Source organism: Thalassophryne amazonica, chromosome 2 (assembly GCF_902500255.1).
Source record: "Thalassophryne amazonica chromosome 2, fThaAma1.1, whole genome shotgun sequence".
Lineage (NCBI taxonomy): Eukaryota > Metazoa > Chordata > Actinopteri > Batrachoidiformes > Batrachoididae > Thalassophryne > Thalassophryne amazonica.
In genome coordinates, this window is record NC_047104.1 from 135,581,392 (window position 1) to 135,599,823 (window position 18,432).

Consider the following 18,432-nt stretch of genomic DNA (forward strand, 5'->3'; position numbering starts at 1 on the left):
AGACGCCTGTCCGATTCAGGTGAGTTCCCCAGCCAAGGCTGACATCCATTTATAGCTGGGTGGACTGGGTCAGTACAGATGTATCGTCTTGTCCAAAAACACAGGCAGGTAGTGCAACTGGGACTCAAATCTAGGTCTACATGTTGGCCACAAATCCCAAGGAGATTTACTTTCTGTGAATAGTCTGAATTAATCAGTTCTTTTCTTGCTGGGGTTAACAGTAAGGGATGTGGACAGTTTATAGTGACTTTTAAATCACTTTCACATAATTTTCACTAAGGACAGTGGAATTTCCTGTGAGCTTATACTCAAAGGAAATCTTCTCTGAAATGTCAAAATGGTTGTGATGTAGCTGGATGGGCAAAACTATATTGCCAAGTTTTATGAAAGTTAATTTGCATCTTATATCTCCAGAGTTTCCTGGGAATGCCTTGGGATCCCCCAGTCAGAGGTGCTCAATGTGGCCTGGGAAAGGGAAGTCTGGGGTCCCCTGCTGGAGCTTGTTGTCCCCACAACCCGATCCCGGATAAGTGGTTGAAGATGAGTCATGTTTGTGTACAATTGTATATATACTCAACAAAAATATAAATGCAACACTTTTGGTTTTGCTCCCATTTTGTATGAGATGAACTCAAAGATCTAAAACTTTTTCCACATACACAATATCACCATTTCCCTCAAATATTGTTCACAAACCAGTCTAAATCTGATAGTGAGCACTTCTCCTTTGCTGAGATAATCCATCCCACCTCACAGGTGTGCCATATCAAGATGCTGATTAGACACCATGATTAGTGCACAGGTGTGCCTTAGACTGTCCACAATAAAAGGCCACTCTGAAAGGTGCAGTTTTGTTTTATTGGGGGGGGGGGGGGGGATACCAGTCAGTATCTGGTGTGGCCACCATTTGCCTCATGCAGTGCAACACATCTCCTTCGCATAGAGTTGATCAGGTTGTCAATTGTGGCCTGTGGAATGTTGGTCCACTCCTCTTCAATGGCTGTGCGAAGTTGCTGGATATTGGCAGGAACTGGTACACGCTGTCATATACGCTGGTCCAGAGCATACCAAACATGCTCAATGGGTGACATGTCCAGTGAGTATGCCGGCTATGCAAGAATTGGGACATTTTCAGCTTCCAAGAATTGTGTACAGATCCTTGCAACATGGGGCCGTGCATTATCCTGCTGCAACATGAGGTGATGTTCTTGGATGTATGGCACAACAATGGGCCTCAGGATCTCGTCACGGTATCTCTGTGCATTCAAAATGCCATCAATAAAATGCACCTGTGTTCTTCGTCCATAACAGACACCTGCCCATACCATAACCCCACCGCCACCATGGGCCACTCGATCCAAAACACTGACATCAGAAAACCGCTCACCCACACGACGCCACACACGCTGTCTGCCATCTGTCCTGGACAGTGTGAACCGGGATTCATCCGTGAAGAGAACACCTCTCCAACGTGCCAAATGCCAGAGAATGTGAGCATTTGCCCACTCAAGTCGGTTACGACGATGAACTGGAGTCAGGTCGAGACCCCGATGAGGACGACGAGCATGCAGATGACCTTCCCTGAGACGGTTTCTGACAGTTTGTGCAGAAATTCTTTGGTTATGCAAACTGATTGTTTCAGCAGCTGTCCGAGTGGCTGGTCTCAGACGATCTTGGTGGTGAACATGCTGGATGTGGAGGTCCTGGGCTGGTGTGGTTACACGTGGTCTGCAGTTGTGAGGCTGGTTGGATGTACTGCCAAATTCTCTGAAACACCTTTGGAGACGGCTTATGGTAGAGAAATGAACATTCAATACACGAGCAACAGCTCTGGTTGACATTCTTGCTGTCAGCATGGCAATTGCACGCTCCCTCAAATCTTGCGACATCTGTGGCATTGTGCTGTGTGATAAAACTGCACCTTTCAGAGTGGCCTTTTATTGTGGACAGTCTAAGGCACACCTGTGCAGTAATCATGGTGTCTAATCAGCATCTTGGTATGGCACACCTGTGAGGTGGGATGGATAGGAGCAGAGATGACCAGGTGGCATTATCTACATCTCTCACCTTAGCCTCCCATTCCATTCCAGCAACAGATATGCCCAATAGCAACACTACTGTAATGCACCCAATGATTCTGATGTCATTCAGTTCATCCACCATGAGCACATTGTGGTCCTAAAGGTAACAGAAGAGAAGATGGAGGCATATATAAAGGTATCTCAAAAATCCTGGAGGTGTTCAAGCCAACTTGTGTGGTAACACCTGTAGAAGGCTACTCACCTTCATCAAACTAACCACAGTCTCAGAGAATCCCACCACATACATGGCTACAGCAACCGCATTGGCAAAGGCGAATATCAAACCAATGGAGCCACCAAACTCTGGGCCCAAACTTCGAGATATCATGTAGTATGCTCCACCTGAATTGAGAATTGGAAGCAAGTGCACAAGCTTCAACATGTTGCTGATTTAATGTCAGTACAAGTTAAGATGACTGTAAACTAGCAAGGGCCGTAAGAAGGTGACATTAAGGTGAAGCTTCCAAGCTTGTGTCTTTAGCTACATACACCAGGGCCATTTAAATCTGTTCCTGGAGGGCATCTGCCCAGCATGTTTTCATGTTTGCTTGCACCTGATTATTGAATTCTGGTGTTTCTCACCTCCTCATTGGCTGAGCCAATCTCTGTCAGAGTTATGAATAAATCTGGGCAGCCCTGATCTACACAAACTGTCCTTTTGGTCATAAAGTAAACTAAATATTAACAAAATATCTTCAACTGTGGTGACATGGTTGTGTGGCATGCCCATGTTCTTTTTGCTATCTACAGGTTGTGCAAACTGAGCACAAAGTTGGGCACTGGGTGCAAAATAATTGGATTATCCTGTTAATTAGGCATGGGTGTGTTGGAAAGAAGAAGTAAGTTCTATACAATCAGAATCAGACAACCATATTTATCCCTGGAGGGCAATTCAGTTAATAGTTACCTGCCTTACTGAGCCTTTGAATAATAGGGAACAAACAAAATAGATACAAGATTTTTCATAGCAGCATGCCAACAGTTGCCCTCACCTGTCAGTACCCAAAGATTACCAAGATCAGCACTAATAACACAATAACTTTGACTGTAAAACACCCTTCAGACTCCAAATTCAGTGCAGGCCACAATCAGCCTCGGCCTACTTTTCCGCATTTATCCGCCTGGTGGCTGATGGAATAAATGAATCGGACTATCTGTTCGTTTTCTGTGGGGGTGTATAATAGCACCACCTGGAGGGCATGAGAGAAAAGTCAGAGGAGAGAATGTGTCCAGGCTGATCAATGACCCTCCGGCTTTCTGGACCACACGTTTCTTGCAAAGAGAGCTCAGGTCCCTCAGCTGCACTCCAATAATCTTGGAGCAGACTTTTATAATCCAGCCCTGAGGCCGGTTAGTGTCATGCTTATCTTGAGAGTCTGCAAAGCAATTGAGAGTCAATGCCTCTCCTTGGACAGGGCAGATTCCCTTACCAAGTCACTTCTCCATTCAAAGGTGATACCCATTTACAGCTGGGTGAACTGAGACAATGCAGTGTCTTGTCTCAGTATTGTCTAGTATGAGTGGGAAGTCTGCATATTAATTGAATCCAGGTCTACATATTGGTAGCCCAGCTCCTTATTCATTTAAATCTCTTGTTCTTTTGGTAATTACCCAAAGCCCATACCATAGATGAAGATAGGAGCATAAATTCACTAGTAAGTAGAGAGCCTTGCCTTCTGATGCAGCTCTTTCTTCACCACAACAGTCTGGTACAATATCCACAGGACCTCAGACACAGCCCCAGACTGTTTGTCGATCTTACACTCTGTCTTATTCCCACTTGAGAACAAGACCCTGAGATACTTGAAATCCTCCACTTGGTCAATAACCTGTCCCTTACCCAGAGACACCCGTTTCTGACAGAGAAAAGCCCTAGGTATTTATACAGTGCCAAATCAAGACATAAACCACATCAAGGCACTACACATGACTAAGAGCTAGATTTATTTAACCCATGGGTAAGCAAATTCCTGAAAGTGTTAAGGAAAAGCTCCCTCATCATTTTTTATTATAAAGAAAGAAGCATCAAGCAGACCAGACTCAGTGGGGTGACCTTCTGCTATCAACGTATGAAGAAGACAAAATGAAAGCATCACACAAGATGGACAGAACATGCAATGACAGCAATGTTGCAGCTAAACAATCATACTGTCCAATTTTTTCAGTGGTGAGATAAAGATTAACTATAATCATTATCTCTTTTTACAAATTTGTACATTTGTGATTCTGTTGATGCCAGATCAGACAGGCAGGATATTGCCCATAGCTATACCATGTGTTGTCATCCAGCAAAGTGGATCACACTCAGGCAAGTGTGTATTGTGACTGTAGTGTTACACGGCTTGCATTTACTTACAATGCAAGTAGTACATCTCATCTGGTTCTCCCTAACTGACTGCTTATTTGACACAAAGTCATTCTAGTGATAGCCGAGAATTCTGTGGAGAGACCAAGTGTGAAGGGCATTCAGTTGTCGTTGCCTGAAGCAAATGATTAGACTTCACTTTCAATATACCATATCATAAGGTTGGAACAACCAGGTGAACCATGAAGACTTGAACCATCCTCTTCTAAAGGCAATGGCATCACCAAACACCTCTGTGCGGGTATCTCCTGACTCATGACATAAACTTCTCTTGACATCACAGACCAAGTTGCCAAAGACATGAATCTCATTGGCAACATAAGTGATTGTTGACACTTTCTCCACATGCAGATACATTTCTGGTGGGTGCACAACATTGTTGAAAACCTGGCTCTTAGTCTTGTTCTAGGACAGATCCAGGCACACTGCCATTTGATTCCACAAAAATCACAGTATTGGCCACAAAGTAGAAGGTCTGTAAAACCTTCTTCACTGACAAAGGCACCCACACATTTAGACATGATAGACTGTCCCTCCACTCTCTGTAGGTATGTATAGGACACTTTTAATGTCCAGCAAGTTATTAAAGATGGCCAAAATTCTTAAACTGCTCCACAATGCAGCTGAGTCAACTGCATCAAACAGTATAAAAATCAGTATAGCCTGCCAATATTCACACTTGAATTCAGTGAGCTAATGATGTGGTCAGTCATTTAATTATTAGGCATGAAACCAGACTGCTCTGATCACTGAGCAGAAAGCGACTGGGACAGAATCATATTGGTAATTGTCTCAAGGATGGAAGCAAAGACTTGTTGCAATGGCAGAAGAACAGCATCTCCACTAGCCTGAAGAGGTTCAGTGCAGATACCATTGCTCCCTGATGCTTAACCTGCCCACAGATGTTTATCCATCTTTGGAATCTCACAGAAACATAGTGTTTAGCAGCTGACTGGAGGATTAACATGAACGAACTGCTACAAATACGAGGGGCGACTGAGACATTTTGAGCCTGGCCCAGAAAATGTATGGTGTGGTTCTCCATGGCTGACATGTTTTGATTTTGCGCTAGATAAATAAATTGAACTGAGTTATTTGTCTATTTGTTCCCCTCCTCCTCCCAAGTCCTTTTGCTGATTTTCACTTAAGTTGATATGTAGATGACAGTGAACCCCAGAATTGTCCTGAATGGGTTTGTCTTGGCAATAGTCAAGGTCACTAGAGTCTAACATTAAACTTTTTACTCAGATTTGCACTAAACATGGCACATATATTGAGGTGTGTTCTAGAATTGCCCAGGAGAGGTTTAATTGGTCAAAGGTCAGTCACTGGGGTCAAGGTCATTGGGGTCAAAAGTTAAAATGAAAGTTTTTTTACTCTGATTTGCATTGAAGTAAGTACACATACAGAGATGGGTTCCAAAATTGCAGAGCAACACCAAATTTGTCAAAGGTCAGTCATTGGGGGTAAGGTCATGTCTGCTTGTCTGTTTGTTGGCCTACTCCTTCAAGGTCATTCTGCTGATTCCTGTCAGTCTTGGTAAGTCAATGAAGGTTGGCCTCAAAATTGCTGTTAAAAATTACTTTTGGCAAAGGTCAAGGAATTTGATTTGGACCAAATGTGGCACACATTTATGTGGATTCCAGAGTTGCCCTGGCAAGGTTAAACATTGGGCAATCATTTGGGTGAAGTTCACCATCAATGGGGCCAAAGGTCAGACTTCTATAACCATTACTGTCCTAATGCCCATCTATCTATCTATCTATCTATCTATCTATCTATCTATCTATCTATCTATCTATCTATCTATCTATCTATCTATCTATCTATCTATCTATCTATCTATCTATCTATCTATCTATCTATCTATCTATCTATCTATCTATCTATCTATCTATCTATCTATCTATCTATCTATCTATCTATCTATCTATCTATCTATCTATCTATCTATCTATCTATCTATCTATCTATCTATCTATCTATCTTCAAACTGTGGCTTTTAAAAAACCACCAAAGACAAAGACGACACCACACAATTATGCAATTATGCTCTTATTACTGTCATAGTAAGAGCCCCTGCCCCTGCTGGTTGCGCTGGCTTACCTCCTCTTACCACACCATTTGTGCAAATAGCAGACATAGACAGACCTGTGATGGTGGTTACCACACAGCTCAGACCAATAACCACTGTTCCCAGACCTGAAATGCAGATGAGAATATTCAAAGATTTTTAATGTCAACTCTGTCAGGTGTTGTTATATTTACCCGTTTTGTCACAGGATATGGTATTAAACATTCTGATTCTACACTCAACAAAAATATAAACACAACACTTTTGGTTTTGCTCCCATTTTGTATGAGATGAACTCAAATATCTAAAACTTTTTCCACATACACAATATCACCATTTCCCTCAAATATTGTTCACAAACCAGTCTAAATCTGTGATAGTGAGCACTTCTCCTTTGCTGAGATAATCCATCCCACCTCACAGGTGTGCCATATCAAGATGCTGATTAGACACCATGATTAGTGCACAGCTGTGCCTTAGACTGTCCACAATAAAAGGCCACTCTGAACCTCTCCAATGTGCCATACGCCAGAGAATGTGAGCATTTGCCCACTCAAGTCGGTTACGACGACGAACTGGAGTCAGGTCGAGACCCCGATGAGGACGACGAGCATGCAGATGAGCTTCCCTGAGACGGTTTCTGACAGTTTGTGCAGAAATTCTTTGGTTATGCAAACCGATTGTTTCAGCAGCTGTCCGAGTGGCTGGTCTCAGACGATCTTGGAGGTGAACATGCTGGATGTGGAGGTCCTGGGCTGGTGTGGTTACACGTGGTCTGCGGTTGTGAGGCTGGTTGGATGTACTGCCAAATTCTCTGAAACGCCTTTGGAGACGGCTTATGGTAGAGAAATGACACGAGCAACAGCTCTGGTTGACATTCCTGCTGTCAGCATGCCAATTGCACGCTCCCTCAAATCTTGCGACATCTGTGGCATTGTGCTGTGTGATAAAACTGCACCTTTCAGAGTGGCCTTTTATTGTGGACAGTCTAAGGCACACCTGTGCACTAATCATGGTGTCTAATCAGCATCTTGATATGGCACACCTGTGAGGTGGGATGGATTATCTCAGCAAAGGAGAAGTGCTCACTATCACAGATTTAGACTGGTTTGTGAACAATATTTGAGGGAAATGGTGATATTGTGTATGTGGAAAAAGTTTTAGATCTTTGAGTTCATCTCACACAAAATGGGAGCAAAACCAAAAGTGTTGCGTTTATATTTTTTTTGAGTGTATATCCAGTCATCTCAAACCAGTGGTAAATGAACTTCATTTACATTGTACTTTTCAATTTGATACAGTCAAAGTGCTTCATAATGATGCCTCACATTCACCCATTTGCATGTGTGTGCACACGCACTCACACACCTGTGTCAGCATGCCAACACAAATTCATCATGTTGACCCAACAAATTTACACTTAGGTCACTCAGCAAAATTGTTTCTGGCTATGTTAACACATTTTACTTGAGTGGAAAGACTTTACATAATTTTTTTATGTTCACTGAGCCAGTTATTTTTTTTGAGTGTGGTACCATAAAATCCTAAAGCCTGATTTATGCTTCTACGACATGCGCATGACCCTTTTAAAGTTCTCCGTTGCATTGGTGGACATCTTATTGCAATTTACCACAGGAACAGTGGCTTTTTCTGGATCAATTTGTCCCTCAGCGAGCTCCACTTCTTTATATAATCATCAACCTCCAAACCAACGGTACAGTACACATAGTTGTAAATGTGACTTAGTTTTAGACGGTTCATTAGATAAAGGGGTCATATTATTCACAGGCAGTTTTTACTCAACTTTTCATGTTGTTTGACTTTGATGTTAAATATCCCCAAAGTCACAAATTCTTTCATCTGTGCACGCAAAGGCTTATAACAGAAACAAATCATGGACCTGTGTCAGCTTTTTAAGAAATGTTTTATTTCTGACTGTCACAGACATCTGTATCTTGACTCCTGCTTGTCGTAGGAGATACCCTGACCTCTGTTTGTATGTGCACACAGTCAGTGTGAGACAGAGGGAGGCGCACGCTCTTTGAAGGGAGAATGAGTGTGTAACATTTGCTTTTCTTTTGTTGCAGATTATTTGTTTTGAATGTAATTTTGGTTTCTCTGGGATATGTTTGGTCTAAAAACTCTAATATTCTTCATTTAGAAACATGATTAATCTTAGTTTACTGTAAATGTGGATAATATGACCTCTTTTACCATTGCAGTAAATTTCTGTAAGTGTAACTGAGTTTTGCATCATGAATTGCTTTATGCGGATTTGACTTGTTTATGTTACCAGGTACGTATTGGCCCATATCAAGTCTGAACATGAGTTTACTATAAATGTCATTTGGCATTTAGTGTGTGCAGATGGTGTAAGTATAGTGTAAAATCCTCAAAAATTGAAAATTGGAAGAGCAATGTTGCATGTTTTTGGCATAGTCTGTATTTTTACTGTCTATTTATATTTTAATTTTTTTTTTTTTTTTGTCCAATGTTCATAAAACTATTCTGTAGGGCAGGTGATGGTCTAGCGGTTAAAACGTTGGGCTAGAGACAAGAAGATCTTCGGTTCAAATCCCAGCCTGACTGGAAAATCAGTAAGGGCCCTTGGGCAAGGTTCTTAATCTCCTAGTTGCTCCCGGTGTGTAGTGGGTGCCTCGCATGACAGCAGCCTCACATCGGGGTGAATGTGAGGCATTGATGTGTAAAGCGCTTTGATCATCTGATGCAGATGGAAAAGCACTGTATAAATGCAGTCCATTTACCATTTACGTGCAATTTCCCTCCATGAATTGTACGTCATTTGAGTGTCTTTGTAATTTTTAGACTCTGTGTTGTAAAGTTGGCCATATTTGTGGACTTTTCTGGCAAACATATTTGATCCATGATCGAAATGTAATCGGCAAAAACTTTTAACATATAATGGGAGAGGAAGGAGTGAAAACATAAAAGTGATCAATCACAGCCCTTGCAGTCTCCATCGTTTAGCAGATGCGCATCAGGTGTATGGGGACGGTTCGCAGCCACGCAGAGGGCTCTGATCTAAAGTGGTTTGGTTTGCCACACCCAGGGATATGTGTGAAACTTAACACCATATTACAGTGGAGGCAGAAAGCAGAATTTTGTTAATAATCACCAGAGTTCAGTGTTGCCACAGTTACTTTGAAAAAGTAATCCAATTACTGATTACTGATTACTCCTTGAAAAGTAACTTAGTTACTTTACTGATTACTCAATTGTAAAAGTAACTAAGTTAGATTACTAGTTACTTTTTTAGTTACTTTCCCCAGCTGCCGACAACAACCCTCTGCCACCTCAACATGACAATGATACTTGTTTTGCCAAAACTCACTTTATCGTCACCCTTTCTTGACTTCAATGAAAATAAATACTTTTTATAAAAAGTAAAATAAAGACCTCTTTCTTGACCTCATATTTAACTGTTGACAGCACTGTAACAGTAAAATGTGCCATTTCTAACCTACATTGTTTATAAATGTAACTATTAAATTCTTTCTAACATTTTTCTAACATTTAAATTCTCTCTAAACATCAAATTATTATTATTATAAGTAGTATTAGTAGTTGTAGTAAAAAAGGCTTCAAAACTGGACCTTTAATCTAGGGGTGTTGTTGGGGGGAGGGGGGGACATCCCTGCCCCACGCCCCCATTCCATCTGGATTCGCCCCTGCTTTGGCATTTGAGCACAAAGAATGGATAACATTTATTTATGCAGAAAACATGACCAGATTTACAGGTAAGAAAGTTTTATTGCATTTTCACATCATGTGGTCCTGAGAAAGAGAGTTTAGGTGCATTTGAGTAGAAAACAGTGTTAGTTGTTAACATGTCGCGGTGGATCAGCTGTTTTTAGCAGCAGATACGGAGTGGATCATCTCAGAATTCTAAATAAGAGAAAATAAAGCATAAAAATGTCTTTGTAAAGCTCAGTGCAGGTGTGTTGTTGTCACCGCGCTTTAAGAGGTGAGGACGAGTCGTAGCTGCTGCAGAAAACCGCAGATGAAAAGCTCACAGCTCACTTAAAGTGGGCAGTTCAGTCAAACCCCGACCTCCTGCCCATGGACCAAGTTTAATGCTGCTATCGACCCACAATGCAACGCGTTACTCTAATCTAGTCGAGGCCTTTATTTACTCTAATAAAGGCCTCGTTTTGGTGCCGGGTCTGAGCACAGTTTGACCAAAATAAACGCCTGGGCTTTTAATGAAGGAAATACGGTATCCACTTTCCTCAAATCGGCGAGTGTTAGTACTGCCACTTCATTTCATACCTCTGTTACGTCTGGGCACGCCAAGACTGCTCTGTCTGGTACACGTGAGGGGTTTTTATTGGAAACACATTGCAATGGGGCAGGACGTTTTGTCTGATGTGAGCGAAGATGCCTTATACAAAATCCAGTATATACAGTGTTTATTATATGGAAAACCATACAAAAGCTTTGGGACGTATGCTTTTGTCTGGTGAATGCGAGTATCAAGTTTATACGATGGCGGTTTAGGTGAGTTTTACTCCATATCCTATTGGTTAAACTTAACTGTAACTAATACATTTCCTTAAAAGTAGACGTGACCTGACCTTTCCCTGTGCAACACGACAGCACGAAACCGAGAGTACAGAGGGCTGCATGATGTTCCATCAGTAAGCCCCATAAACTGTAGCATTTGTGTTTTTGCTGTGTTGGCCAAAAGTGATGCTAATGTGTAGCATTGCTGCAGTATAAACTAGCCTATAAACAGTGAGAGGTAAATTGGAAATGGACGGTGTCCCCGAAGATCTCGGAGTTTGTAAGTTCAAAGCAGTTTGTTCTCTATTGTTCTCTGCTAAGTGCCCGCAGTGTTCTCTACTGATCAAAAGCCATTTAGCTACACGGTCTGAACAAACACTGGTGCCGATCAATAGCTTCTTAAGCAATGAACACACTCATGAAGAGCAATTCACAGAAGATCAACTGTTTTCTCTGCCTGTCCCGCACACAGACGCGCACGCTTTGTCGAGTATCACAATAGAACTCACTACAGCAATTCGATCTGTCAAATATTTACTCTGTTTACCAGTAACGGTAAGTGCATTCGCAGACGTATCTGCCATTGTTGTCTGAGACAAACATATCAACCCGCAAATAATTCTGGTAAATCTGGACAACTGCCTCACCAACAGACTGAATAAAGTGAAGTACACATTAAGTGAGAGACAATAAAAGCTGAATTCATGTCATTCAGATGAGAAACGAGGCTGCTGTGATAGTCTAACATTAAGAATGAGGTTGGTAAAAGTTATTCTGACATTAAACAGCAAATAATGGAACAGATGGCCAGATGTTGAGCAGCGCATAAAGAAAAGTAAAACAGATGAAATCTACTTTACTCTTTGATTGTCTGAGAGGATTTATTTGCTGCGACTAAATCCATCCATCCATCCATCCATCCATCCATTTTCTTCCGCTTTATCCGGAGTTGGGTCGCGAGGGCAGCAGCTCAAGCAAAGCCGTCCAGACCTCCCGATCCACACCCAACTCCTCCGGGGGAACCCCAAGGCATTCCCAGAGATATAGTCCCTCCAGCGTGTCCTGGGTCTTCCCCGGGGCCTCCTCCCAATGGGACGTGCCCGGAACACCTCTCCAGCGAGGCGTCCAGGGGGCATCCGGAAAAGATGCCCGAGCCACCTCAACTGACTCCTTTCAACGTGGAGGAGCAGCGGCTCGACTCCGAGCTCCTCCCGAGTGACTAAATCCAATTTGTACAAATTGCAACATAATTATTTTTTTTCCTTTTTTAATTTCAGCAGTAAACACTGAATTTGCAAACAAATGACTCATTGGATGAACTCAATTAAACTCATTGGATTAACTCAATTAAATTATGGGCAGGATTTATATCTAATAAATATATGTAGCCCCAACTCAAATAAAACACACCCATGCAAGATAATGTAACTTATCTTATTTGGGACTACATATATTTATTAGATGGAATCCAATGCAATGAGTCATTTGTTTGAGTGTATCACTCAAACAAATGACTCATTGGATGAACTCAAATTATGGGCAGGATTTCCATCTAATAAATATATGTAGCCACAACTCAAATAAAACACATCCATGCAAAATAATGCAACTTATTTTAGTTGGGACTACATATATTTCATTCATTCATTCATCTTCTACTGCTTAGTCCAATTAAGGGTTGCGGGGGGGCTGGAGCCAATTCCAGCAGTCATAGGACGTGAGGCGGGGTACACCCAGGACAGGACGCCAGTCTGTTGCAGGGCCACAAACAGACAAACAAACACAGATATACACACACACACACCTATGGACAATTTAAAGATTCCAATCCACCTAACCCGCATGTCTTTGGATGTGGGAGGAAACCGAAGCACCCGGAGGAAACCCACGCAAACACGGGGAGAACATGCAAACTCCACACAGAAAGGCCACGGGAATTGAACCCATGACCTTCTTGCTGTGAGGCAACAGTAACCACTAAGCCACCGTGCTGCCCACTACATATATTTATTAGATGGAATACAATGCAATGAGTCATTTGTTTGAGTGTATCACTCAAACAAATGAGTCATTGGATGAACTCAATTAAATTATGCACAGGATTTATATCTAATAAATATATGTAGCCCCAACTCAAATAAAACACATCCATGCAAGATATTTTAACTTATTTTAGTTGGGACTACATATTAGATGGAATCCAATCCGAGTCAGTTTTTTTTGAGTGTATCACTCAAACAAATGACTCATTGGATGAACTCAATTAAATTATGGGCAGGATTTATATCTAATAAATATATGTAGCCCCAACTCAAATAAAACACATCCATGCAAGATATTTTAACTTATTTTAGTTGGGACTACATATTAGATGGAATCCAATCCAACAAGTCAGTTTTTTTGAGTGTATCACTCAAACAAATGACTCATTGGATGAACTCAATTAAATTATGGGCAGGATTTATATCTAATAAATATATGTAGCCCCAACTCAAATAAAACACATCCATGCAAGATAATGTAACTTATTTTAGTTTGGACTGCATATATTTATTAGATGGAATCCAATGCAGTGAGTCATTTGTTTGAGTGTATCACTCAAACAAATGACTATGTTGTGTGGGCCGCTGAAGAGGAGGTACTGCTGGCCCACCACCACAAGATGGCGCCCTGCTTGAAGTGCGGGCTTCAAGCACGAGAGGGCGTCGGAGCGACCAGGAGTGACAGCTGTCACTCATCATCCGTACCAGCTGTCACTCATCCACTACTCATCACCATCACCATAAAGGCCGGACTGCAACTCCACCTCCCCGCCGAGAAATCAGCTACCATTCAGGTAACCTTCTCTGCTGTAATTGTTGTTGTCCAAAACATTGTTCTGTGTGCAGCCGTGTTCCTGCGGGCTCTGTCGGAGGCTGGATTGGCGGACAGTGAGAGGACGACGTTCTTCGCCTCTCACTCCATCCAGGAAAGAGACCAACAGGAGCTGCACGGGTGAAATTGTTGCTGGAGGTGGAGGTTCTCCCTCCTAATTGTATACAGACTGTGGGATTACTGAGTGTGCGAACTCACACTCATCAGGACTGTCTCTGTTCTCTGCCAGCAGTACCGGGTCTGACTGCTGAAGACAGCGGCCACCTGGGGCGCAGGGCTTGGCGGCTCCGGTGTTCTTCAGCTCCGTTGGTGGTGGAAGCTGTGTGGGATCCGGCTCTTCTCTCGCCAGGCGTCTTCTATCGTCGAGCCTGCCCACACGTCACCTGGTGTATGATTGACAGTCACCATATTGTTATTGTCTGTACGTCGTTGTGCGATTCACAACATTAAATTGTTACTTTTGGCTTATCCATTGTCCGTTCATTAACGCCCCCTGTTGTGGGTCCGTGTCACGACACTTTCACAACAGGATTTCTCGGCCAGCGTCATGGATCCCGAGGGGCATCAACCATCGCCTGAACAGCCAATGGAAGAGCGAGGTGCACAGGCGCCAGCAGGAGGCATGTTGGGTGAGCTGCAGCACATCTTAACCGCCTTTACTGCTCGGTTGGACTTAGTTACCAAGCAGAGCAGTGTTCTCAATCGTAGGATGGAGGCTCTCACCGCCCAGGTGGAAGCGCATGTTCAGGGTGCTGCTGCAGCACCTCCTCCTGCTGACCGTGTGCCAGAAACAGACATTCCACTGGTCGTTCAACGAACCCCCCCACCTTCCCCTGAAGCATACATAAGCCCTCCGGAGCCATACGGAGGCTGTGTGGAGACGTGCGCGGACTTCTTGATGCAGTGCTCGCTCGTCTTTTCACAGCGTCCCGTCATGTACGCATCAGACGCTAGCCGGGTGGCTTACATTATAAATTTGCTTCGAGGAGAGGCACGCGCCTGGACTACGGCGCTTTGGGAGCAGAATTCACGGCTCCTAACGGTTTACACTGAGTTTGTGAGGGAGTTCCGACAGGTGTTCGACCACCCTCATAGAGGCAAGACCGCTTCAAGCGTGCTGCTGTCGATACGGCAGGGGCGTCGGAGCGCAGCGAAGTATGCAGTCGACTTCCGCATCGCGGCAGCGCGAGCCGGCTGTAATGCTGTTGCACTCCGCGCCGCCTTTGTAAACGGACTGTCTCTGGTCCTTAAGGAGCACCTGGTGGCGAAGGACGAGCCGCGGGATTTAGATGGGCTTATCGACCTGGTTATATGGTTAGACAACCGATTAACAGAACACCGACGGGAGCGAGACGAAGGGCGTGGTCAGGCACAAGCCGTCCCTCTTCCTCCCGGGTCCGAAAGGGAGCCGACTTCCCCACGCTCCGCTGCTAGGGCTCTCCACGTGACGACAGCTCCCCCTGCTGACGTTGCTAGGGAAACGAGCAGGGCCAAAAAGCGATCAGATCAGAGACAAAGGAGACTGATCCGTGGAGAGTGTTTTCTCTGCAGCTCTACCGAGCACACACAGAGAGAATGCCCCAAACGGTCAAAACAGCAGCACTCGTCCTTAGAGACTGGGCTAAGGGTGGGTCACAACACCCACGTGGGGAGACCCCGACGATCTGCACAAATCCCAGTCACGATCCTGAGTGGGGATCTAACCCTTCACGCCCCAGCACTGGTGGACACGGGGTCGGAGGGGAATCTGCTGGATAGCAGATGGGCAAAGGAGGTTGGACTCCACCCGGTGTGACAGCTAAGGAGGAGGTTTTAGTCCCCCCCAATCTGGCGGCGGTGCCAGCCGAGTACCATGACCTTGCTGACGTCTTCAGCAAGGATCTGGCACTCACGCTGCCCCCGCACCGTCCGTATGATTGTGCCATTGATTTGATACCGGGCGCTGAGTACCCGTCCAGCCGGCTGTACAACCTCTCACGTCCGGAACGCGAATCAATGGAGACCTACATCCGGGACTCGTTAGCTGCCGGATTGATCCGAACTCCACCTCCCCGATGGGTGCTGGTTTCTTTTTTGTGGGCAAGAAGGACAGCGGACTCCGTCCATGCATTGATTACAGAGGGCTGAACGAGATCACGGTTCGCAACCGATACCCGTTACATCTGTTGGATTCAGTGTTCACGCCCCTGCATGGAGCCCAAATTTTCACGAAATTGGATCATAGGAATGCTTATCACCTGGTTCAGATCCAGGAGGGAGACGAGAGGAAGACGGCATTTAACACCCCGTTAGGTCACTTTGAGTACCTGGTCATGCCGTTCGGCCTCACCAATGCGCCCGCGACGTTCCAAGCATTGGTTAATGACGTCTTGCGGGACTTCCTGCATCGGTTTGTCTTTGTATATATCTAGACGATATACTCATCTTTTCTCCGGATCCTGAGACCCATGTCAAGCATGTACGTCAGGTCCTACAGCGGTTGTTGGAGAACCGGCTGTTTGTGAAGGGCGACAAGTGTGAGTTCCACCGCACTTCTTTGTATTTCCTGGGGTTCATAATCTCCTCCAACTCCGTCGCCCCTGATCCGGCCAAGGTTGCGGCGGTGAGAGATTGGCCCCAACCAACGAACCGTAGGAAACTACAACAGTTCCTCGGTTTTGCAAATTTCTACCGGAGGTTCATCAAGGGCTACAGTCAGGTAGTTAGCCCCCTGACAGCCCTGACCTCCACAAAAGTCCCCTTCACCTGGTCGGATCGGTGCGAAGCCGCGTTTAGGGAGTTGAAACGCCGGTTCTCGACTGCACCGGTTCTGGTGCAGCCCGATCCCAAGCACCAGTTCGTAGTTGAAGTGGACGCCTCTGACTAAGGGATAGGAGCCGTACTATCCCAGAGCGGGGAGTCCGACAAGGTTCTCCATCCATGTGCCTACTTTTCCCGCAGGTTGATCCAGCTGAACGGAACTATGACGTCGGCAATCGGGAACTTCTTGCGGTGAAGGAGGCTCTTGAGGAGTGGAGACACCTGTTGGAGGGAGCATCTGTACCATTTACGGTTTTCACGGACCATCGGAACCTGGAGTACATCCGGACCGCGAAGCGTCTGAACCCCAGGCAAGCCCGCTGGTCGCTGTTCTTTGGGCGTTTTGACTTCCGGATCACCTACCGCCCCGGGACAAAAAACCAACGATCTGACGCCCTGTCCCGGGTGCATGAAGAGGAGGTCAAGACCGAGCCGTCAGACCCCCCTGACACCATCATCCCCGAGTCCACTGTCGTGGCCACCCCTACCTGGGACGTGGAGAAGACCGTCCGGGAGGCCCTGACACAGAGCCCGGACCCGGGGACAGGTCCGAAGGACAAGTTGTACGTCCCACCAGAGGCCAGGGCTGCGGTCCTTGACTTCTTTCACGGTTCCAAGCTCTCCTGTCATCCAGGGGTACGAAGGACTGTGGCAGTGGTCCGGCAGCGCTTCTGGTGGGCGTCTATGGAAGCCGACGTCCGGGAGTATGTCCAGGCCTGCACCACCTGTGCCAGGGGCAAAGCCGACCACCACAAGGCCCAAGGCCTCCTCCAGCCTCTGCCCGTGCCTCGTCGCCCCTGGTGTCATATTGGCCTGGACTTTGTCACGGGCCTCCCGCCGTCCCAGGGCAACACCACCATCTTAACGATAGTGGACCGGTTCTCCAAGGCAGCCCACTTCGTGGCCCTCCCGAAGCTCCCGACGGCCCAGGAGACTGCACACCTCCTGGTCCACCACGTCGTGCGTCTGCATGGGATTCCATCAGACATTGTCTCGGATCGTGGTCCTCAGTTCTCCTCCCAGGTCTGGAGGAGTTTCTGCAGGGAACTGGGGGCCACCGTCAGTCTCTCGTCTGGGTACCACCCCCAGACGAACATGCAGGCAGAGCGGACGAACCAGGAACTGGAGCAGGCCCTCCGCTGCGTGACCTCCACGCACCCGACGGCCTGGAGTGACCATCTGGCCTGGATCGAGTATGCTTATAATAGCCAAGTCTCATCTGCCACCGGCCTCTCCCCGTTTGAGGTGTGTTTGGGGTACCAGCCCCCATTGTTTCCGCTAGTGGAGGGAGAGGTCGGGGTGCCCTCGATCCAGGCCCATCTGAGGAAGTGCCATCGGGTGTGGCGTATCGCCCGCTCTGCCCTGCTCAGAGCCCGGACGAGGGCTAAGGCCCATGCAGACCGCCGGCGTTCCCCGGCCCCTGCATACCAGCCTGGGCAGGAGGTCTGGCTATCCACTAAGGACATCCCCCTGCAGGTGGAATCCCACAAACTCAAGGACAGGTACATCGGACCTTTTCCCATACTCAAAGTCCTCAGTCCGGCCGCAGTGAAGCTGAAGCTGCCAGTTTCACTGCGAATACACCCCGTGTTTCATGTGTCAAGACTCAAGCCCTGCCATACCTCACCACTGTGTGCCCCGGGACCAGCGCCGCCTCCTGCCTGGATCATTGACGGGGAGCCCGCGTGGACGGTACGCCGGCTCCTGGACGTCCG

The 18,432-nt window shown here is 45.8% G+C and overlaps 1 protein-coding gene across 1 annotated transcript in view; it reads right to left on the bottom strand.

The window, feature by feature from the left end:
• The window catches only part of slc12a1 (solute carrier family 12 member 1), a 98,587-nt gene that overhangs the window by 59,900 nt on the left and 20,255 nt on the right, over positions 1 to 18,432 (bottom strand). The window contains exons 4-6 of the mRNA XM_034194196.1: positions 6,553 to 6,648; positions 2,284 to 2,423; positions 2,068 to 2,178 (exon numbers count right to left, since the gene is read on the bottom strand). Coding sequence (XP_034050087.1) covers positions 2,068 to 2,178; positions 2,284 to 2,423; positions 6,553 to 6,648 — 347 coding nt within the window. The remainder of the gene's footprint in view (positions 1 to 2,067; positions 2,179 to 2,283; positions 2,424 to 6,552; positions 6,649 to 18,432) is intronic.